This window comes from Dermochelys coriacea, chromosome 24 (genome assembly GCF_009764565.3).
Source record: "Dermochelys coriacea isolate rDerCor1 chromosome 24, rDerCor1.pri.v4, whole genome shotgun sequence".
Classification (NCBI taxonomy): Eukaryota; Metazoa; Chordata; order Testudines; family Dermochelyidae; genus Dermochelys; species Dermochelys coriacea.
The window spans coordinates 1643801-1665245 of NC_050091.1; the positions used below are offsets into that span (position 1 = coordinate 1643801).

At 56.5% G+C, this 21445-nt stretch overlaps 3 protein-coding genes, 1 long non-coding RNA gene and 1 other non-coding gene across 5 annotated transcripts in view; 2 read left to right on the forward strand and 3 right to left on the reverse strand.

Annotated features, from left to right (window-relative positions):
- Window positions 1-1352, reverse strand: part of NPR1 (natriuretic peptide receptor 1) — a 27958-nt gene extending 26606 nt beyond the window's left edge. The window contains exon 1 of the mRNA XM_038382949.2: window positions 353-1352. Within this exon, the coding sequence (XP_038238877.2) occupies window positions 353-1337 (985 nt within the window). The 5' untranslated portion in view covers window positions 1338-1352. The remainder of the gene's footprint in view (window positions 1-352) is intronic.
- Window positions 1-8413, forward strand: part of LOC119847827 — an 11736-nt gene extending 3323 nt beyond the window's left edge. The window contains exons 2-3 of the long non-coding RNA XR_006276839.1: window positions 5490-6900; window positions 8107-8413. This is a non-coding gene — a long non-coding RNA (uncharacterized LOC119847827). The remainder of the gene's footprint in view (window positions 1-5489; window positions 6901-8106) is intronic.
- TRNAM-CAU lies at window positions 8245-8316 on the reverse strand. The gene has a single exon. It is a non-coding gene; the product is annotated as a tRNA-Met (tRNA).
- Window positions 8414-8588: 175 nt separating the features above from the next.
- ILF2 (interleukin enhancer binding factor 2) lies at window positions 8589-17833 on the forward strand. Its single transcript, XM_038382714.2, has 15 exons — window positions 8589-8760; window positions 10014-10073; window positions 10846-10888; window positions 12348-12452; window positions 12861-12938; window positions 13184-13286; window positions 13367-13432; window positions 13705-13821; window positions 14098-14176; window positions 14675-14762; window positions 15026-15087; window positions 15555-15669; window positions 16377-16467; window positions 17009-17178; window positions 17682-17833. Exons 1-14 carry the CDS (start codon window positions 8756-8758, stop codon window positions 17167-17169), a joined length of 1173 nt encoding a protein of 390 aa, XP_038238642.1. The 5' UTR covers window positions 8589-8755; the 3' UTR covers window positions 17170-17178; window positions 17682-17833.
- A 657-nt stretch (window positions 17834-18490) lies between these two features.
- SNAPIN (SNAP associated protein) lies at window positions 18491-21237 on the reverse strand. The gene is made up of 5 exons (XM_043501812.1): window positions 21063-21237; window positions 20468-20514; window positions 19861-19979; window positions 18641-19082; window positions 18491-18602 (listed from the first exon to the last, which is right to left on the reverse strand). Exons 1-4 carry the CDS (start codon window positions 21188-21190, stop codon window positions 18948-18950), a joined length of 429 nt encoding a protein of 142 aa, XP_043357747.1. The 5' UTR covers window positions 21191-21237; the 3' UTR covers window positions 18491-18602; window positions 18641-18947.
- Window positions 21238-21445: the final 208 nt, after the last annotated feature.

The window sequence follows — 21445 nt, forward strand, 5'->3', positions numbered from 1 at the left end:
GGCCTGCTGGGAATCCAAGGGGCTGGATTTGTTCCACGTGGGGGGCTGGAGAAGGGGGGCAGCGTTTCCGTTGGGGGGGGGTGCATTAAGGCGGTGGCGCTGCACTGGGGGCCCTGGCATTGTTCGGTTGAAGAAGAGTGCCATGCGGGGGTGTTGCCGGGGGTGTTGTGGTGAGAAGCTGCACCGCAGAGCAGGGGGGCGAAGTCTCACTGAAGTGGCAAGCAGGGCTGCGGGGCAGGAGGACGTTGCAGTAGGGAGATGGACTGAAGTTGCATGGGGGGCTTGTGGCACCGTGGGGCAGGGGGGTCCCTGGAAGCAGCTGTGCTAAGGGGGGGCTGGGAGGTTCACTTACTTCTGCCCTTCTGCTTGATCTCCTGGATGAGGAAGGTGTAGTTGGCCTGGTCGCCGTCCTTGAAGGAAATGTCCAGCACGGTGAGGTTGTGGAAGGTGGGCAGCTGCACGTACAGCCCTTCGATGGCGAAGAAGCAGGGCCGGTCGTCCAGCTTCTCGTCCGAGTAGACCAGCATGGCGCGGTGGGTCCAGTTGAAGTGGCGCTGCAGCCCCACGGCGTACTCGCCCAGCTTGCGGTGGCTGGGCCCGGCCCGCGTGGTCAGGGAGAACACGTCCTCCTTGTTGTCGAAGCCGTGGGCCTCCGCCCCAGCCGTCACCAGCGGCAGCTTCCAGTGGCTGGTCAGGCGGGCCACGGGCGCCGAGCTGTAGACGCAGCCGGGGCCGATGAAGGCGTCGGGGTTGTCGGCCAGCTTGAGGTCCACGGCGGCCACGGGGGCGTCCCGGTCGGAGCAGACGCCGTGCTTGTCCTCGCTGTTCCCGAAGACCCAGCGCACCGTGTGGCCCGGCAGCAGGTCCGGCTGCCGGTTAATCCGGTCGATGGCCAGCCGGATGGCGGGACCCACGCGGGGCCAGGCCCATGGGTAGGTCATGTTCTGCTTCGGCAGCAGCACGGCCACCGTCAGGTTGGCCCCTTGTCCCTGCGACCGGCCCAGCTGGCACAGGACCCCGCACAGCATCACCAGCGCCCACTGCATGGCTTCACTGGCGCATTGCTGCCCCCGGGCCCACCCAGCCCCCCGAGGCGCAGCCCCCAGCTCCAGCCCCCTAGACCCCGGTGGGCTGCCCGGGGACCATGGCCAGAATTCCGAGTCTGCCCGCGCCCGCTGCCCCTCCGTGCCCCGTCCCCCCACTGCCCCGGGCTCCAGCCGCTGGGAGCTCCCTTCCCTTCGCTTCCCTTCGCTTCCCGGTGCTGAAAGCGACTGATTATCTCCCAGGCAGGCAGCCTTTTCCTTCCCCTCATTCAATGACAAAAGGGCTGTTATCATAGCCAGGCTCCTTAACCCCCTCCTGCCCAGAACCCCCCCAGCGCAGGCAGGGAGCACCTGCCCGAGGGAGGGGACAGGGAAGGGGTGTGGGGGGCGATTTTCCAAAGCCCAGTGGGGGGGGGATGAATGCTGGCCCCCCCGCTGGTTGCCCCCAGGACTAAGCAGAGCTGCCGGACACGGATAGGGGTTTTTCATGTTTTGCCCAGGAATTGAAATGAGAGGGGGCGTTTGAAGGGCTGGGCGGGGGCGGGTTGGAAAACGACTAAATTGGCACTAAATTGGCGACACTGCCTGTAACTTGTTGACCACTGCGGGGAGGGGGGAAGTTGGGGGGTGTGGGGAAATCCCAACGGGCAGAGACGGGGACAGGGTGGGATGAGATGTGGGGGGGGACAGGGCAGGGGGGGAGGGCCCCATGGGGAAAGGGCAATTCCCATCCGCACTGGGGAGCGTGGCTCGATCCCGCCATTTGCCCCACTCCTCCCACGTGGGCAGCGTTCCCACCCAGGGGTGAAAGGGAAAGAACTGGTACCCCCCACATCCCTCCGCCAGCTCCGGGGCTCTCGGGGCCTGGGCGGGGGCACGACCAGCATGTGGGTGAGCCGAGGCCTAGTTGGTAGCAGGCCTTAGGCGGGGGGTCAAGGAGACGCTCCCGGCTCCCCCTGCTTATAAAACTTCACGCAGAGCCCGCAGCCAAAGGATCCCAAAGTGCCTGAGACGGAGACTGTGGGGGAGCAGTAGAGGCTGGGGCCGAGGAGCAGAGGTGGGGGTCAATGGGACGGGGTGGGGAGAAGGGGCTGGGGGGAACAATGGGGGGAGGGAGCAGAGGAGGGCCACGGGGGTGGGTGGGGGCGGAGCTGAGGAAAATAGTGTTCAGAGCTCTCCATGGAGGCTGGAGCGGGGGCCCGATCCTGCTGGGTCCCCCCCCACTGGCCACAGGTTCCAGCTTTCCTTCGCCTCCTGGGGGCAGTGGTGGGCACTGCAGCTCTCCTCCTCGGCTATTGCTGCACCCAGACGTACAGCATCACCACCTCTTGTGATTGTCTCTTGATATTTGATGTTTTCTCTTAAATCCCCAGCTCCTGGAGTCAGGAGACGTGTGAAATCCAAGTGTGGTTCTGACCCTTGTGAGTGTAGGGAATAAGCTGGAGAACGGGAAAGAGGGGCAGCCCTGACGGCCCCAGCACCAGAAAGGGGAATCCAAGGAGCCAACCTCATGATTTGGGGGAGCTGGCTGGTGCTTTGACGCACTGGGGGCTGGCAGAACTGAGTCCAGGGCAGTCTTTGGCAGGGGTCCCTCAAAGGGAGCCATGCACAAAGGCAGCCTGCAGGTACTCCGAGACCTGCCCCCCATGGCTGAGCACTGCCCCAGAGACACACACACATACACACACACACACACACACACACATGGCATGCAGACCACAGGGCTGCCTCAGTGCCTGGTGCTCACTCCCCCGGGGCAAATCAGGAGTGACCCTGATGTTGAGCAAGGCTGCAGAAGAGGGGGATTGGGTCCCATGGCGGGGGGTGGGGTTGGACTGGAGAGCTGGGAAGCAGACATGGCGGCTACCTCCTACCGCAGGTGTGCTGAAAAGGAGGTAGCAGAGAGAGGAGCTCAGGAAAGTCAGAGGGGGCCCTGGTCTGAGACTCAAGACGATGTAATTCTGGTCTGCCACAACCCTGCTGGGTGAGCCCTTGGCCCTCCTACCCTGGGGCATCGGGGTCTCCGAGAGCCAGTCTATCCAGGCTGTGTCTGCAGCAACAGGCATCCCGATCTTGGCTGGAATTTCTAGCTGCCACTGCAGTCCAGAGACTAGCACCCCCGGGGAAGTTTATTTACAGCGACGCAGGGAATGTGCCACAAGGCTCAGCGGGGGCACGGATATGGCCATAATCAGCCAATCCCCCATTAGAGGACAGGGAGTTAATGGAGCCAATTATTGGCTGGGGGAGGCAGAGATACAATAACATTGTAGCAAGGCCGGAACCTGTGTCAGGGCAAGTTATTAACAGGAAAGGGCAGCCGGAGCGTTTGCCATGCAAATGGGCTTTCCATGCAAAGAAGTAAATTCATTTCCAAGGCGTTTATCTAGTTATCGCCGGGTCCGTACTGTCTGGGGAGAATTTGTTCCTGGCTGAATGGGAAAAGCAGGTGGAGAAAGGCAGCTCTTTGTTAAATGCAACCTCGACCCTGCACTCAAGCGGGGGGCTGCATGTTGGGAGACAGTTAATGAAGTTGCCCCCTCCCCTCTGCGGGACTGCAAACTGCTGGGAAATGAGAGAACTCAAAGCACCCTGAGCAGCACCAGTGCTAGAGAGAGGAGTGAGTAGATAACGCTGAGCATGCTTCCAAGAGTGTGGCCCATGCTGCATGGAAAGTGTGTGTAGTGGAAGGAGCAGTGGAGAGGGAGCCAGGACCCCAGGTTCTACCCCTGTCTCCAGGAGGGGAGCTGGATGTTGTTAGAAGGGGGTGAGGGTTGGGAGCCAGGACCCCTGGGTTCTACCCCTACTGCATGAGGAGAGTGGGGTCTTGTGGTTGCAGGGGGTGGTTAGGAGCCAGGACTCCTGGGTTCTCTTCCCATCTATGGGGAGTGGGGTCTAGTGGTTAGAGTAACAGACTAGGGGACAGGTTTCAGAGTAGCAGCTGTGTTAGTCTGTATTCGTAAAAAGAAAAGGAGTACTTGTGGCACCTTAGAGACTAACAAATTTATTAGAGCATAAGCTTTCGTGAGCTACAGCTCACTTTATCGGATGCATCCGATGAAGTGAGCTGTAGCTCACGAAAGCTTATGCTCTAATAAATTTGTTAGTCTCTAAGGTGCCACAAGTACTCCTTTTCTTTTTGAGACTAGGGGACAGGACTCCTGGGCTCTTTTCTGAGTGCCTACCACTGACTAACCTTAGGTGAGCCCCTTTCCCCTCCCCCTGTCTCTGTTTCCCCACAAATGAAATATCCTCACGACACCAACCCTTCTTCCAGGAGTGGTGCTGGATGTGACGTCACGGCTCCCAAGTGCTCTGAGATCCCTGGTCAGGTTGCCGTGGTCTTTTGTTCCAGGGTGCGCCGTGGGATGTGTGGCCCATTCCTCCACAGGCCCTGCTTGCTCTGAAGTCAGCCCCATGGGCTCTGAGAGTGCATTGCAGCCCCCTCCTCCCCCTCCCCTTGGTGGCCCCCACCCAGCCGCATCTGCAGAGGTGAACCTGAGGCTGGGTCGCGGGGGGACGGACCTGCAGCATTAGCAGCTGGGGGGGGCATGAATGACTCCAAAGTCACTCTCGGTGGTGGTGGTGAGGGGCTGAGGGAGGGAGAACTGGTTATTTGGGCTTTGTGGATCAGCTGGCGCTGCCCCTGTGATGGACGGCTCCAGGGAGCTGGTTACTGAGCAGGAAATTTGTCCGATTTTACCTCATCCAACCTGCCTGGGCCCCGGAGACAGGGGAGATGGGCTCAGGCAGGAGCCACTCCTGGGAGAAGGGGAGAGTTTGTGGCACTGGGGCAGGCATCAGAGGCTCGGCTGCCAGCTGGTCCTGCCGACAGCCAGCTTGGGATCCAGGTCAGTGGCCAGGAGCCCAGGACAGCTGGGAGCAGATTCTTCTCCTGATTAAAGGGAGTGGGGTGAGGGGGAACGAAGATGCCCAGCCCCGGTGCCCCCCTGTCCAACTGGCGTTGGCTCTCCACAAGCCCAGCCCCCTCTGCCCAGCGCCTTGGCACCTGGGCCCCTCTCGGAGGCGCGCTCCTGGGTGCAGCATGGAATGTTGTTCCCTGTCAGCTGGGGGGGTGGCTGTGGGTGACACAATGCACTTCACTCCCCCCACCCCAATTTACCTCTCCCCAGTGCTGTGTCCACGCGGCTCCTCTCTAACTCCGAAACAGTAACCATGCTCCCCCATGCTCCCAAGTCCCACTTGTCCCCATGGAGATGCCCAGGGAAGAAGCCCCCAACGTGGCCATTTTCAATGCCCAGCTGCTGGCACTTCGGATGCCAGGAGCTGGAGCAAAGGGGCATCCACAGGCTGGGCTGAGCAGATGTTCTGTGGTGTCCCGGCGCCACCCAGAGGTCTGTCAGCACCAGACACACAGAGCTTATGCGGGTGGGATCCCAGCCAGTTGGGAAGTTTTAGACAAACTTTTTTTTTTTTTTTTGCCAGAAAAGGCCAATTCATGAGACCTGAACCCGTTGACAGAACAGGGCCGGCTACGAGGTATCTCCCAGCTCGACACGTTCGTGTGGGGGGAAAAGCGCTGAAAGGGTCAACGTGTCCTATTCCGATCTTTCTGAAACAAAACATTTCAGACCCGTTTGATCTGCAACGACGTCTTGTTTGGATGTTTACGCTGATTGAATCGACACATCGCCAGTGACCGGAACAGAATGGGCTTTTTTCAGATCTGTTTTGGCTGGTGGAAAATGTCAAGATTTTGACTTTTTTGCCCCAATTTGGGAGGGGAACATTTTTCAGTATTTCCCACATTCTCACAGGGTAGGAAAGAGGCTGCCGGCCTAGCTTGAGTGTCTATCTTGTCTGTTTAGCTTGCAGATTCTTTGGGGCAGGGACTGTTTCTATTTGATGGTTGTACAACACACAGCCCAATGGGGCCCCAGTTTTATCTGGGACCCACTCCATGTTACAAGTATCTGATTGCCCTCTAATTTCCTGCTCTCACTTTCTCATCAGTGTCTCTGTCTCTGTCCAAAGGAGATTTGTATCCTCCTACTTGTTTAGCCATCAATTCAAAATGCAGAGTGTACAGAAAGTGCAGCGCCTGCCACAATAGGCACATGGTCTGTGGCTGGAGCTCCAAGGTCCCAGCATGATACCAGCCAATAAATAAATAATAAATAACCAGGATCCTTGCCCTGGCCCTGCCTGAAGCTTCTCCAACCCGCAGGTGTTCACAAATCATGAGTCAAGGCTTCCAAAACCCATGAGATTTAAATCAATAAATTAAATGGGGTTTGTGTTATTTGCCTTCTGGGTTCTGAGCCTTCTGAGCCGTGTTTTCCAGCTTTTCTCCTCAGCCATGAGGGCTAGAAGCTTGTTTTACTACTTTTGAAAGGAAGCTGAGATGCTTGGTGCCATCACCTGACTCCAGGAGCTGGGGCTTTAAGAAAAAAACCCACCCACTGTTGTGGTAAAATTGCACGAGTTGGTATCCCAGGGACCGAGATCTCTGCAAGGGGGAATGGAGGAGCACAGGTCCCGCTGACCTCCCTCCCTCCTTAGCCCAGGCACCGTGGCAGAGGGTCACTTCATGGCCTGTTTAGCAGCTCCAGCGGGCTCTAAGTTGTGGTGAAATCAGTTGCGGGAACCGCAGGAACCACCACGTCGCACCCAGTCGCCGTTGCACGGCCACGGCGACACCGACACAGTGATGTCACACCCGAACAATGATGTTACACCCAGACGCCGTTGCATGGCGACACTGGCACAGTGATGTCACACCCGAACAATGATGTCATACCCAGATGCCATTGCACGGTGACACTGACATGATGTCACACCCAAACACCAGTGCAAAGACATCACATCCAAACACAGCAGCTCAGTTACACCGGCAGTGATCATAGAATCATAGAATCATAGAATATCAGGGTTGGAAGGGACCCCAGAAGGTCATCTAGTCCAACCCCCTGCTCAAAGCAGGACCAAGTCCCAGTTAAATCATCCCAGCCAGGGCTTTGTCAAGCCTGACCTTAAAAACCTCTAAGGAAGGAGATTCTACCACCTCCCTAGGTAACGCATTCCAGTGTTTCACCACCCTCTTAGTGAAAAAGTTTTTCCTAATATCCAATCTAAACCTCCCCCATTGCAACTTGAGACCATTACTCCTCGTTCTGTCATCTGCTACCATTGAGAACAGTCTAGAGCCATCCTCTTTGAAACCCCCTTTCAGGTAGTTGAAAGCAGCTATCAAATCCCCCCTCATTCTTCTCTTCTGCAGACTAAACAATCCCAGCTCCCTCAGCCTCTCCTCATAAGTCATGTGCTCTAGACCCCTAATCATTTTTGTTGCCCTTCGCTGTACTCTTTCCAATTTATCCACATCCTTCCTGTAGTGTGGGGCCCAAAACTGGACACAGTACTCCAGATGAGGCCTCACCAGTGTCGAATAGAGGGGAACGATCACGTCCCTCGATCTGCTCGCTATGCCCCTACTTATACATCCCAAAATGCCATTGGCCTTCTTGGCAACAAGGGCACACTGCTGACTCATATCCAGCTTCTCGTCCACTGTCACCCCTAGGTCCTTTTCCGCAGAACTGCTGCCGAGCCATTCGGTCCCTAGTCTGTAGCGGTGCATTGGATTCTTCCATCCTAAGTGCAGGACCCTGCATTTATCCTTATTGAACCTCATTAGATTTCTTTTGGCCCAATCCTCCAATTTGTCTAGGTCCTTCTGTATCCTATCCCTCCCCTCCAGCGTATCTACCACTCCTCCCAGTTTAGTATCATCCGCAAATTTGCTGAGAGTGCAATCCACACCATCCTCCAGATCATTTATGAAGATATTGAACAAAACGGGCCCCAGGACCGACCCCTGGGGCACTCCACTTGACACCGGCTGCCAACTAGACATGGAGCCATTGATCACTAACCATTGAGCCCGACAATCTAGCCAGCTTTCTACCCACCTTATAGTGCATTCATCCAGCCCATACTTCCTTAACTTGCTGACAAGAATGCTGTGGGAGACCGTGTCAAAAGCTTTGCTAGTCAAGAAACAATACATCCACTGCTTTCCCTTCATCCACAGAACCAGTAGTGATGTCACACCTGAACACCTGCAAGGTGATGATGTCACAGCCAAAGGCCTGCATGGTGGTGACGTCACAAGAAAACGCCCGGGGAGAAAAATAGGGCCCCCCCTTACTGTCCTGAAAGGGGCCTGACAAAAGCGATCTAGCAGAGGATGGTTTCGATCCATCGACCTCTGGGTTATGGGCCCAGCACGCTTCCGCTGCGCCACTCTGCTACGCAGCTAACGTCTCCCTCAAATTTCTACATGTAGCCCTGCGTTCGCGTGCTTGGCATGCACGCACGCGCACTCGGCGCCCGGTGCGCCTCCCACGACCCCTACCGGTCATTACCCGTCACTGCAGAGCGAGGCCATGCGGGGCACGCGCAGAGACCGCAGCCCGTTCGGCGCTCCAGCTCTCCAACGGCCCCGTCTCGGTCCCGCCCCGGGCCGGCCTGTGATTGGCCGACCCTCTGCCGACTCTCGGCGCGTCACGACGGATGGGTGAGAAGACCAATGGGAACGCCGGAATCGGAGGCGGAGGCCTCCGGGGCTGGTCGCGCGGGAAGCGGCGCGCAGCCAATAGCCGGGCAGCTTGTTGGAGGGTGAGCAACGCAGGCCGGCGGCTTCTCCTCTCCACAGCGGCGGGTTCCATTGTTCGGGTTCAGCGGGCGCCATGAGGTGAGGGGCGGCCAGGCTGGGGACCCCCGCCAAGCCCCGGGGGAGGGATCCCGCGGGCTGCAGCCCATGGGCGGGGGGCCCCGGAGAGGGAGGGGCTGGATCCTGAGGGAGATGCTCGGGGGGGGGGCGCTGGCCCCGGGGGGAAGGGAGCGGGGGGGCTGGATCCTGAGGGAGATTTTCGGGGGGGGGGTCGCTGGCCCCGGGGGAAGGGAGCGGGGGGGGCTGGATCCTGAGGGAGATGCTCGGGGGGGGTCGCTGGCCCCGGGGGGAAGGGAGCGGGGGGGCTGGATCCTGAGGGAGATGCTCGGGGGGGGGGCGCTGGCCCCGGGGGGAAGGGAGCGGGGGGGCTGGATCCTGAGGGAGATTTTCGGGGGGGGGGTCGCTGGCCCCCGGGGGGAAGGGAGCGGGGGGGCTGGATCCTGAGGGAGATTTTCGGGGGGGGGTCGCTGGCCCCGGGGGAAGGGAGCGGGGGGGGCTGGATCCTGAGGGAGATGCTCGGGGGGGGGGTGCTGGCCCCGGGGGAAGGGAGCGGGGGGGGCTGGATCCTGAGGGAGATTTTCGGGGGGGGGTGCTGGCCCCGGGGGAAGGGAGCGGGGGGGGCTGGATCCTGAGGGAGATTTTCGGGGGGGGGGTCGCTGGCCCCGGGGGAAGGGAGCGGGGGGGGGCTGGATCCTGAGGGAGATTTTCGGGGGGGGGGTCGCTGGCCCCGGGGGAAGGGAGCGGGGGGGCTGGATCCTGAGGGAGATGCTCGGGGGGGGGTCGCTGGCCCCGGGGGGAAGGGAGCGGGGGGGCTGGATCCTGAGGGAGATGCTCGGGGGGGGGTGCTGGCCCCGGGGGAAGGGAGCGGGGGGGGCTGGATCCTGAGGGAGATGCTCGGGGGGGGGTGCTGGCCCCGGGGGAAGGGAGCGGGGGGGGGCTGGATCCTGAGGGAGATGCTCGGGGGGGGGGCGCTGGCCCCAGGGGAAGGGAGCGTGGGGGGATGGGACTGGATCCTGGATCCTGGAGCTGCCTGAGGGAGATGCTTGGGGGGGGGGGGGAAGGTGGGGCTGGCTCCCGGGGGAGGGGGTTGCTGGGGGGAGGGGGCTGGATCCAGGGGCTGCCCCATGGGGAGTTTGCGGGGAGGACCAATAGGGGAGTTGCCCCCATGGAGCGGGTGGGGAGGGGCAGTTCCTCTCCCAAAGTGGGGCTGCCCCGCTGGGGTGGGGTCTGCGGGCCCCTCGCCCTGCTGACGTGGGGCTGTCATCCTTCCCCAGGGGTGATCGAGGCCGTGGCCGTGGCGGGCGTTTTGGCTCCAGGGGCGGCCCTGGCAGCGGGTAAGTGCCGCTGTCTGCGTGAAGGGGGGGCTCTTGGAACTAGCCCCGGGGAGGGTGGGGGGCTGGGTTGGCAGCTGTGAGCATCGATGTCCAGAAGTCTGGGGTTCCCCTCTAGTGGGGAGGTGTGGTGGGTCCTCACCCTTGGGCCTGCTGGCTCTTCATGCTATACAGGCAAAATGCTGCTGAAATGCAGCCACTTCTGGATTGGTGGCCGGCCACCAACTTGTTGCAAACCAGTAGGAGGTAGAGGGAAAGAGGAGCTTTGTCCATATGCTATGAAGCAAAACCCCATAATCTTCCTAATGCTATGATCCTGTGTGTGGATGAGACCTCTAACTACATACTGCACAGGCAAGAGCTGTCCTAAAGCTTATTAAGAGCTTTGCTTAGGTGGGACCCCTTCTAAACTGCTAAACACTTGATTGACAACCCCTCAGTTCAAACAATGTTCTCTAGTAATACTGCTGCACAGTTGCTGGTGAATCTTGGATGGCCCCATTCTCTGCTATGGCAAGAGTCTAAACCAATGTATTAAATTGTGTTCAACTCCTGTCTCCCAGGTAAAAAGGAATTTCAGTTTGTCCAGCAGGGTGAGAAGTCCTCCCAGGAGAGGCTGGGAAGAAGAGTTTACTTTTCTTCAGAACGCCCTCCCAACCGGGGTGCAGGATTTGATGGATTAGTGGTTCAGTCTGGAGTAGGGTGTCTGCCCCATTATCACCTAGCAGTGAGTGGTTAACGTCGTCATAAGAACTTTGGCTTTTTCTTTTTTTAGGTTCAGGCCCTTTGTGCCACACATCCCCTTTGACTTCTATGTGGTGAGTAACCTGGCTTGGTTTAAGGCAGTCCATGGTATTGGCTGTATAAACCAGGTGTAGGAATGTTGTATTGCAATATATTCTTGGTTTAAAAATAAACTTGATTTAAGGTGTGTCTTCACAGCACAGTTAGCCCATTTTGAGTTAACTGCATTTGGGCTAGTCTACCTTAATAGCCCTAGTGAGACTGAGAGCAGCCACACTTCAAAACATTCAGTTACCCAGAGTGATTGGATTAGCTGCTGCTGAGTTGTTTTATAATTTGAGCTGTGGCATCCCCACTGCACTTAACCATTCATAGGCTAGCTGGGAGCTCAAACCACACCACATAATTTGAGCTGGACACTCCTGTGTGGACAAGAATCAAGTTGGGGTAACTTGAGCAAACTGCTGTGAAGACACCCATAAAGTTCCCAGTACAAACCATGCAGCTGTGACATCTAATAGCTTAACTGCTAGTAGTCTAATATGAGACAGGGAGTTTGCTGAAAGCCAGACCTGCTGTTTGATTTTTGGCTAATTTGAAGTAATCAAAGGGACCATAAGTAGCAAGTGTGTCTGTCAGGGTGTGGCAAATGGCAGTGGAGACACAAGGTGAAGGATAAACAGACTGGGGAGGGCTGGTTCTTATCATGACATATGTCCCACCCCGTTAAGATCCAAACGGAGGAGAAAATATCTTTTCCCAACTCTTCTGTCTGTAGTCAAAACAAAGCATGAGTTACCTTGGCCAAGTTCCCAGAAGAAATCAGTGTATCCTCCAGACTCCTTCCCAGTCTTAGCCCTTCTCAGGATTAACAGGACTGCTCTGCCTCCATCCCTTTTATTGGGGAGGTTTCCTCTTCCTTACAGCTGTTTCCATCCTCTCTTGAGTGCCTCCGCAGTAAAGATACGCAGGTGGGGTCCTTGCCAAGGAGAAGGGATTAATGGTTTCCTTGCCTTCAAAGGCTGGCTGTACACCCTGTCACAACAGTTACAAGGCTTGGATATATGCAAACAGGGACCCTTGTTCCGAGCTCAGGTACAGCAGCTGATGGGGTTTCCTTTTTTTTTTCCCCCTCCTTTTAATAATAAGGCTTTACAGGATGGATCCTTCAGAATTTTTTTAATCCAGCCTCTCTCAACTCTCTTTTCATAGCTTAGGGTTCCCAAGCAGCTCTATGCAGAACACATGCTTTGTGGTGTTAATGCACCAGTTCTAGTGATTCTCTGTTGTTTGAGCCCCAGTGAAGACATGTAGGCAGGACTGAAGGTTTCTGTGCGCCACTAAAAATGAAATGCCCAAGTTGGCTGCTACAGTGTAACAGCCATTAGCAGAAGGAAACACTTTGAAGTGACTAATGGATGTAAACAGTGGAGTTAAATGGAATAATCATATTTTCTTGTTGATAAATGAGACACTCTGAAGACCTTGTCTCATTGGCACGACACCAGTCTGATGTCTGTTTACTCGTTTCAGTGTGAAATGGCCTTCCCTCGTGTGAAACCTGCCCCAGACGAGACGGCATTCAGTGAAGCCTTGCTGAAGAGAAACCAGGATCTGGCTCCCAATTCTGCTGAACAGGTTAATAAAGCATGCATGCTGGGTGCTTGCCATTGGAAACGTGAGAGTTCAAGGTGTTGCCAGGTTGCTTTTAGTAGAGCATTGACTTTGTTACTGTTGTAATGAGTACAAGAAATGATCCTCATATAAAGGGAGGGCTAGCTCCCTAGCCTGTTTCCTCTCACCCCACCCTGGGAGATTCATGTCCTGGGGTGGGTATTGTAGCCTGCAGTAGGATGATGGTGAGGGAAAATGCAACATTATTTGTAAAGTGGCTTCTAAACACACTTGAACTAACTTGTCTGTTACATCCTTTGTACTGGGGTTGTCTAAGTCGTATCCTTCCAAAGCTTGTGTATTTAGCTTTGGTGTTTCTAGACTCCAGTCAGTCTGTTGCTGCCATAACCACTTTCTCCGATTCCTTTTCAGGCTTCCATTCTTTCTCTGGTGACTAAAATAAACAATGTGATCGACAACCTGATTGTAGCACCAGGAACTTTTGAAGTGGTGAGTCAGACGAGTTTGTTTGGTGAATCGATCCAGCAAGATGAGCCGGCAGATCAAGGAGACTGTCATGTTGTGATTGAGTTGCTCCTGCCTCAGTACAAGATCAGAATATTAGAGGCATAACTGATATTTAATCAATAGAAAAATCAGTTTGAGTCCATCTCCCCTCTGGAGGGTGGGGTGCATAAAGGGACCATGCAAGTAGAGGAGTTGTTGTTAACTCTTGGTTTGCTCCCAAAAAACAGCAAATCGAAGAAGTCCGCCAAGTGGGGTCCTACAAGAAGGGCACCATGACAACGGGGCACAACGTGGCCGATCTGGTAGTGATCCTGAAAATCTTGCCCACGTGTAAGTATTGGCTTCTCCTCTGCGGCTGATTGGGAGTGGTGGCCAGAATGATCATAACTCTGTATTCCATTTCTCTCTAGTGGAAGCTGTTGCTGCCTTGGGAAACAAAGTGGTGGAAAGCCTGAGAGCACAGGATCCTACTGAAGGTCAGTAACTTAACTTGCAGCGTGGAGGGGATGCAGGTGAGCAGAATAAGCAATGACACTGATGTTCTCTGATAAATAGGGAGATGCTCCCTGTGGCTGGGGCTCCTTCATGCAAAAACCGGTGCAAAGCTGAGACAGCTAAGGGAAATCCAGTGTAATGTCAAGGCTGAGACCAGCCTCCATGCTTCTATTTGCCCTCCTTGTCTTGGGCTCAGCTGTGTGGGGTCTCACGACCCCTTCTGAGTAACTGTCTTGCTCTCTTTCTCCCTCAGTCTTGACCATGTTAACCAACGAGACTGGCTTTGAGATTAGCTCTGCTGATGCCACGGTGAAGATCCTCATTACCACCGTGCCCCCCAACCTTCGCAAGCTGGACCCAGAGCTCCACTGTAAGGAAACCTCTCAGAACTTATGTGGCTGCTTAGTGTGAGGGGATGGGGAGCTTCTGTTTGTCCACTGCAGAACCACCCTGTTTACCCAGAGACCTACTGGAGGGTTTTTTTTTGGGGGGGGGGGTGGGGGGGTTTACAGCTTGATGGTTCTGTGCCCCACAGCAGTGACAATCCAGAGCATGTTTACAGGGGCAAGGGGACAAGCTTGATTTACTCTGGGCTGACGCTCCTCAAATGTTCTGAATCAAACTCTGCCTCTCTCTCTTCTTCCAGTGGATATCAAAGTGCTGCAAAGCGCCCTGGCTGCCATCCGACATGCTCGCTGGTTTGAAGAGAACGCTTCTCAGTCCACGTAAGTTTCTCTGCAGCTGGTAGGCCTTATTGACCTAGCCTTCTCTGTTTGCAGTGAACAGGCTGTTTCCCCTCTGGGGAAGGGGCTTTCATCACCAGTCCCATACTCCTTGAGGTAGTGATGTGACGGAGCCCTGTCTAGCTAGACAGGGATATAACACCAGAGATCAAGCCCAGCTCTAATAATGCAGGAACACAGCAGTCTGGCTTCACTTGGCTCCACCCAGGCCACCACCCCACACATGCATGCGCATGGGCATTTGCCTCCCCTGCTCCTGCATGGCCAACTCTTTCTGACGAAGTGTTGGCTAGCAGAGTAACTGGTAGAGGAAAAGCTTTGGGTTCTTCCAGAGCTGACGCTGGGCAGAGGTACAGTGCATGGGCCCAGGCCCCCAAAGCAGCCCCATCCCTAATACTCTAGGCAGGCCTTGGCAGCCAGCAAGAGGTCCGAGCCCTGTGAAACCCTCTGAACATTGTCCTTTCAAACGTTGTCTTCCAGGGTGAAAGTCTTAATCCGATTGCTGAAGGACCTGAGAATCCGATTCCCTGGCTTCGAACCTCTCACTCCATGGATCCTCGACCTTCTGGTATGTGAGTGGAAGGGGGCTTTGATCTAAAAGGCACAGTTTCCATATAGACGCTTTCACCCTGATCTGCTCTGCTACTGTGACTTCCCTGGCCAATGTTCGGAGGGATATGGTGGGTCTGCAGCCCCAGCCCCTGAATCCCAGCGGCGTCTCAAGTAGTCAAGTCCCACAGATTTCGTCGCCTCCTCCAGGAACAGGAGCTTTAAAACTGATCTTTCATAAACACTCCCTTGTGTCTAACAACTTCCTTCCTTTGCCGTCAGGGACACTATGCTGTGATGAACAACCCTACCAGGCAGCCCTTGGCTCTCAACGTCGCATACAGGTGCGTGTGCTGCAGATAAAGCGAATGTTGGCTTGGAAATGTTGCCTCTGCTGCTGGTGCTTTGGGCTCTGGCTTCTTAAGACTCTTTCATGCTGCATGAACACCCTCGTCACTTCTTCAGAATCTCCTGAAACGAGCAGTTTGCTGCTGTGTGTATCCAGTTACAGCATTGGCCACTACCATCAACACAGGAGTCTTACTTTGAGCTCTCGGGTCTAAGTCCTTTCAAATATGGTGACAAAGCAAACTCACGGCCTGTTGAGAACACCTTGAGTTGCTGCCACTTACGCTTACGCCATGTTAGGAGTGTGTTACCTTGGACCACTTTCCTTAGAGCCTAGTGCTAAACTTATCCTATGCCACGCTGGCTACTTGCCCCATGGCTCAGCGAGACAATTGTGGCAAATATGCTGGGGATTTGTATCTAATGTGTAGAACTGAGTTGCTAACACATGACTGCCCTACAGGCGCTGCCTTCAGATCCTGGCAGCTGGGCTGTTTCTCCCTGGATCCGTTGGGATCACCGATCCCTGCGAGAGTGGAAACTTCAGAGTCCATACAGTCATGACCCTTGAACAACAGGTGAACTAACCTTTGTGCATGCAGCCTCCCTGAGGCTGGGGTTGTGGGAATATCCTGGCCCCTAGGCATTCTGTAAAGGGGCAAAATTCTGAGACCTGGAGCTAATGCACTCGTGGGTTTTCTGGCTGTGTTTATCCCCTCGGGCTAGTTCAGCTGCCACCCATGGGCTTCCACCCTGGGGCTCAACCCTTCTTGTCACTGGGGTTAGATCAGGAGGGTGTTGTGACCCTGGGTACAGTGTGAAAGAGGGTTTAGAACCCCTGAGGCGATAGTCTGGGAAGCTGCCACTTCAGCCAGTCTTAAACTGTGTAAGAGGGAAGAGCAAACAAAAGTCTTTATATCACCCCTGTCCTGGGGAGAGGAGAGCCAAGCCATAGTCCTGCATGCGCGCACACAGAGCGCTGCCACTCTCAAGCAGGTTACCCCAGCTGAGTTGCTACAGCATGGTCCCTCTGCATGGGGCAGTAAGATCAGGCTCCTATGGCTAAAACGAGGCCACGCTGAGAGCACGTGATGCACTACTGGAAAGCTACTGCCTCTTTCCCAGGAGCCTGTAACTCAGGCCATCTCATGGGCTGAGCCAAATGCTCTAATGCCTGGACAATGTATCTGATATACAACACCAGCAAGAGAGCTAGTCAGAAAGGCTCAGCTCCCCAATGTGGGGGGACTCCTGCATGTGCATTCATTCTCTACTCCCGTCATAGGACATGGTATGTTACACGGCACAGACGCTCGTCCGAATCCTCTCGCACGGAGGTTACAGGAAGATTCTTGGACAAGAGGGGGATGCCAGCTGTAAGTAGGGGCTTGGTGGCTTATGACTGCTGGTCAGCATGGCCAGGAAGTGCTGGGGCTCTATTTGGAGACACCTCAGGGAGGACGTGAAAGGTTGAAGAGTTAAGGAAATTCTGGCGGGGGGGGCTTACCTAAGCATATGGCAGAAGAGACCAATCCCATATGGCTTGACTTGATCAGACTCAGCAAATCAAGCATACAGGCAAACCCAGCCAGTGACCTGACAAGTATATGCCTGGTCCCTGCATAGTGGAGGCTGTTGCTAGAACTTGGGAGAAGCCTCTTGGCTTGAAACCTGACAACTTACCCTTGAGGAAAGAAGTGGGCAAATGTAAGGGGCTTGCTGATGCCACTTGGTAAGTGTAAGTCACTAGGGGTCTGCTGTCAGCTTCCTGTAACAGCTACAGCGGGAGGAGAAATGGCAGGGGGGGCTCTGTTACTGGACTGTTCTGAGGAATGCTCTGGGGTTAGGGTGTTGGCGATCTTACGTTGGCACGCCCCGCGCTGCCTGCTGACATGACTTCTTCTGTTTGCTTTGCAGACCTGGCCTCTGAAATGTCCACTTGGGATGGGGTGATAGTCACCCCTTCAGAGAAGGCTTATGAGAAGCCTCCAGAGAAGAAGGAAGGGGAGGAGGAAGAGGAGAATCAAGAAGAAACAGCTGCAGGAGAGGAGGAGGAGAGCATGGAGACTCAGGAGTGACCTGCCCAGGTAAAGACAGCCAGGTGGTGTCAGTCTGAGGCTGCCCACACAGATGTATTTGGGGGGCACTTCCACCTGGAACTCAGGGGTCTCAGCCTCGTTCCAGTGTCTGGGGCTGCACCATCCCCATCCCACTTCTAAAATGCCAGAGACCATAAGAAGTGGAAACCAACAGTCCAACTTGCTGCTGCTTGCACATATCTAAGCCAGCTCAGGTGGCTTACCTGTAGTATCCGAGCCTAACACTGTAGGGAAATCCCTAAGCTTACTCTCTGCTTGGCTAGTGAGCCCCAGTTAATGTGATCAGGCCAGCTCCCTGGGAACTGGGTAATCATATGGGAAAGAGGTGATAGAAGCTTATCTCAGCTGCTGCTCTCTTACATTAGTGAGATCTTGTCCCTCTCAGGCAGGGGGAGAGCAAGACTCCTTTCTGCACCTGAGCACTCTGAAAAGGCTGGTACAAGCTCCTGCCTCACCTGCATTTTGATGTGGTGTTTGCTTGGCTTTTGTAGTTTGACCCCCACCTGTAAAGCATCCTGCTGGCCGAAGCACATGAAGAATCTCGTCTGGGTCCTCAACCACCTGTCCTGTTGAACGACGTGAACAGTCCTTTGTATTTTGTCTTGGTTTTTATAGGTTATGTTAAAATGGTTCCTCCTTTTAAGTGCTTCTCCTCTCTAATTTGTGTGTGGGCAAACCACCTTCTCCCCTCCCCAGTTGGAGGCTTGTGTAAAGGGGGGCATTCCAGATCTTGGAGGAGCTGAAACTGGTCCATCCATCCACTCAAGAGCTGCACTTCACCACTGCAGGCTTTGGGAAAGCAGCCTGCTCATCTAGTGCTGGATCTCCATGGTTGCAGCTGCAACCAGCATGAAAAGACACTAGGAGGGATGTGACAGTCCTGAGGCCCAGGTACAGAGTGAAAGGCTTTTGCTTTCCTCTAGAGCAGGGGTGGCCAAACTGTGGTTCATGTGACTCTTTCACAGTTGAAATGGGGCTTGTGGAGCTCCCCACGCCTTCCCCCCCATTCTCCACCTACCAGGCTTAGAGGAGGAAGCTCCAGACCTCTGCCTCGCAGTGGGGTAGGGGGTTTGGGGCTTCAGAAGGAATGAGGCTGAAGGGCTGAGCCCTGGCAGGCGGGACCCAGCTCTTGAACTTCTCATGATTGTTGTATGCAGCTTGGAGGGTCAGTAAGTTTGGCCACCTGGCTCTAGAGAATGCTGCGTCTGTCAAAGCAGTGCCCTCCCCCCGGCGGGAGAGGACGGTCTGTACAGCAGGACATGCCCAACCAGCTCTCGTGGAGGAGATCACTCACCATTTGTAAACACTAAGCAGTTTATTACTGTACCACCTACAAGACTCGCAATACATTGTACATGGGTCCCTCCACTCTATGAATGGCGCTTATATTAGTACAAGCCACCTGTATGGACCTTGGGGGCAGCTGGTCTGAGAGCCACAGCCCCAGTACCATGAAAGAGGCACTTGCAGGTGCTGCCTACCTCCCCCAACCCCAGTGGATGACAAGGAAAGCATCAGTGTCAGCAAACAGCCACCTGCCCAGCTTGCTGAGGTCTCCCTGAAAGCAGCAGGAAGAGCAGCCCTCTTCTCTCCCCTTCCCCCCCCCGACACCCAGCTGTGCAATTCTCCCATACTGTCCCCCCCAGTAACTTCAGCTCTGCATGCAAGATGGTAGATCTGTTCCTGCAGGGCCAGGTACTCTTGTTCCCGCCCTCTCCAAACTCATAGTACCAGTTCTAGAATCCATTTGGCAGCAGTCACAAAGCACCAGCCTGTCCAGCCAGGCTCTCCCCATGCTTCACTTGCTGGGGGTAGCCGCCTGATGCCTCCAGGATGGCCTTCCTGCGGGCAGTTTCCTTGGCCACGTTATGATTGAGTCTCCTCAGCCGTTCCTGCATGGTGGGGGGGGGGAGGTAATGCTTATGTAGCAACATGCCCCTGATCAGTTGCCTAATCAAGGAAATGCCGCCCCTCTTCCCCTGTAGCCCTGGCCAGACCCACAGCTGCAGGAGTGCGTGAAGTCTCCTAATCCCTTTGAAATGGATTCCTTCCTATAGCAGGCTCTGAAGGGTATCGCCCTCTATACTTCCTAGCACACGTGGGCTAGTGACCCAGGCTGATAAGCAGGAGCCAGGGATTCTCTCAGAACTTGGAGCTGCTCATTTCCATCTTTAAATAGCTACCTCCGGGGGACTGAAAGTACTGGTCAATTCCCAAAAGGCAGCTCTCAGTGCAGTAGCCAGGGGCTCTGGGGCAGGGCCTAGCACAGGGGACGCTCCCCCCACTCAGTAATCCTCAGAGAGGAGCAGCAGGGCTCTTCAGGCAAGAGAAGCAAGCGAATGCCGCAGGGCAAGCTACGGTGGGGCCCCAAGGAGGCGATGACGGTAACTCGTGCTCAGTCAAGATTCCACACCAAGAGGTGTCCCCAAAGCCTGCGGGATACCATCCTGAGCCAGCCGAGCGCGTGGTAGAGCCTGGAGTAGCTTTTGGGAGATCTCAGTACAATCTCTCAGCCCCTCCAGACTCCAGGCCGACCCTCCAACGTCTCCCGTGGCAGCTGGATCAGTTCAGAGTCCCTCAACAGCTTGCGGGCTTGTTCTCAGACTCCCTCCCACCTGCAGAGCCCAGCAGGGTCCCTCTGCTGCAGGGGGCAGGGGGCGACGTACCCACCTGGGCATTCTGCAGGATATTGTTGACCAGCACAACTCGGCGCCGGGCGTTCAGCAGCTTCTTCACGTATGGGTCCAAGTCGAGCGCAACCTTCTGGTCCTCGTTGATCCTGCAAAGCTCTGAGGGACGGGATACTGAACGGCCAGGTGGGAACCCCTCGTCCCCAAACCCCACCTGAATCAGCCCCACACGGAACACAGCAGGCCCGCCCTCCTACTTCAGAGCCAGAGAATCGCCCTGCTAAGCCACATCCAGGCCCAGGGTAGGTCTGGCCCTGCAATTCGTTTCCCCAGGCTACAGCTAGCCAGCCGGAGCGATGGGGCTCCCAGCCTGCAGGGCTTCCCTGGGAAAGCGTGTCCCCGTGCAACAGCTGTTGCCGTTAGTTACCTTCCCTGACATTCAGCCTGGCTTCCTGGGTTCGATGCCACCCCATACTGCGTTTCTGCTTCCCCTACGTGCCCCACTCTGGCCAAACCACCCCCCGTTGGGGATTTCACCCCCTTGAGGCCGCTCAGCCGGCACCGAACCCAGTGGGACATGCTCGTTGCCCAGTCAGCCCCACTGCTGTTCCCTGGGCACCGGGCCGGGTGCTGCCCTGTGGCCTCACCTGTGGCCAGGTTATCGATGTGCTCCCGAAGCTCCACCTGGCTCTCCCTGGGGAAGCACAAAGGTGATCAGTCAGCGCTGCTCCCGAGAGGGGGCTGCCACCCTGGCCCCAGTCCGCCAAAGGGGAGCCAGAAACAACCTCCCAGTGAGGCCTGCACAGACCCATCCCTGGGGAGCCTCTGGGTGACCCCCAGCCTGGGCAACACCCCCAGCACCAGGCTCAACCCCTGGACCCCCAACACCATCCAGCACTGAGCTCAGCCCCGCTCATGGGGCTAGATCCCAGCCTACCCCCAGCCTCCGCCCCGGGCCCCAGCACCTCCCCCCAGGCACCTCCTCTCATCCAGTCCCTTCCTGGCCCCAGCACCTCCCCCCTCTCGCCGCCCCCCCCCAGGCACGTCCCCTCATCCAGTGCCCCAATCCCTCCCGGGCTCCAGCCCCCCCACGTCCCCCCAGGCACCTCCCCTCACCCAGTGGCCCAGCCCCCCCACGCACCTCCCCTCATCCAGTGCCCCAGCCCCCCCACGTCCCCCCAGGCACCTCCCCTCATCCAGCCCCCCCATCCCTCCCGGGCCCCAGCCCCCCCCAGGAGGCACCTGACGGCGTGCACGTGCGAGTCGAGCTGGCGCGCGGCCGGGCGCAGGAATTCCAGCAGGCCCTCGGCGAAGAGGTCGCGAGCCCCGGGCCCCGGGGTCCCCGCGCCAGGCCCAGCCGGCGCCGCCATCGCCCCGCCCGCCGCAGCGCAGCGTGCCGGGAAACGGCGTGTCCGCGCAGAGCCCACTGGGAAATGTAGTTCCGGGCCAGGGCGCTGGCGCGGAGCCCGCTGGGAAAGGCAGTCCCCCGTTGCAAAGGCCTCTGGGAAATGTAGTTTCCCAGGGGGCAGGACTCCCAGCCCAGATACTCCTCAGTCATGGGGGGGGCGACCCCCCTGCAGCCAGAGCCAGCGCTGCCCCCCTGGGTAGGAGCCCCCCCCCCAGTG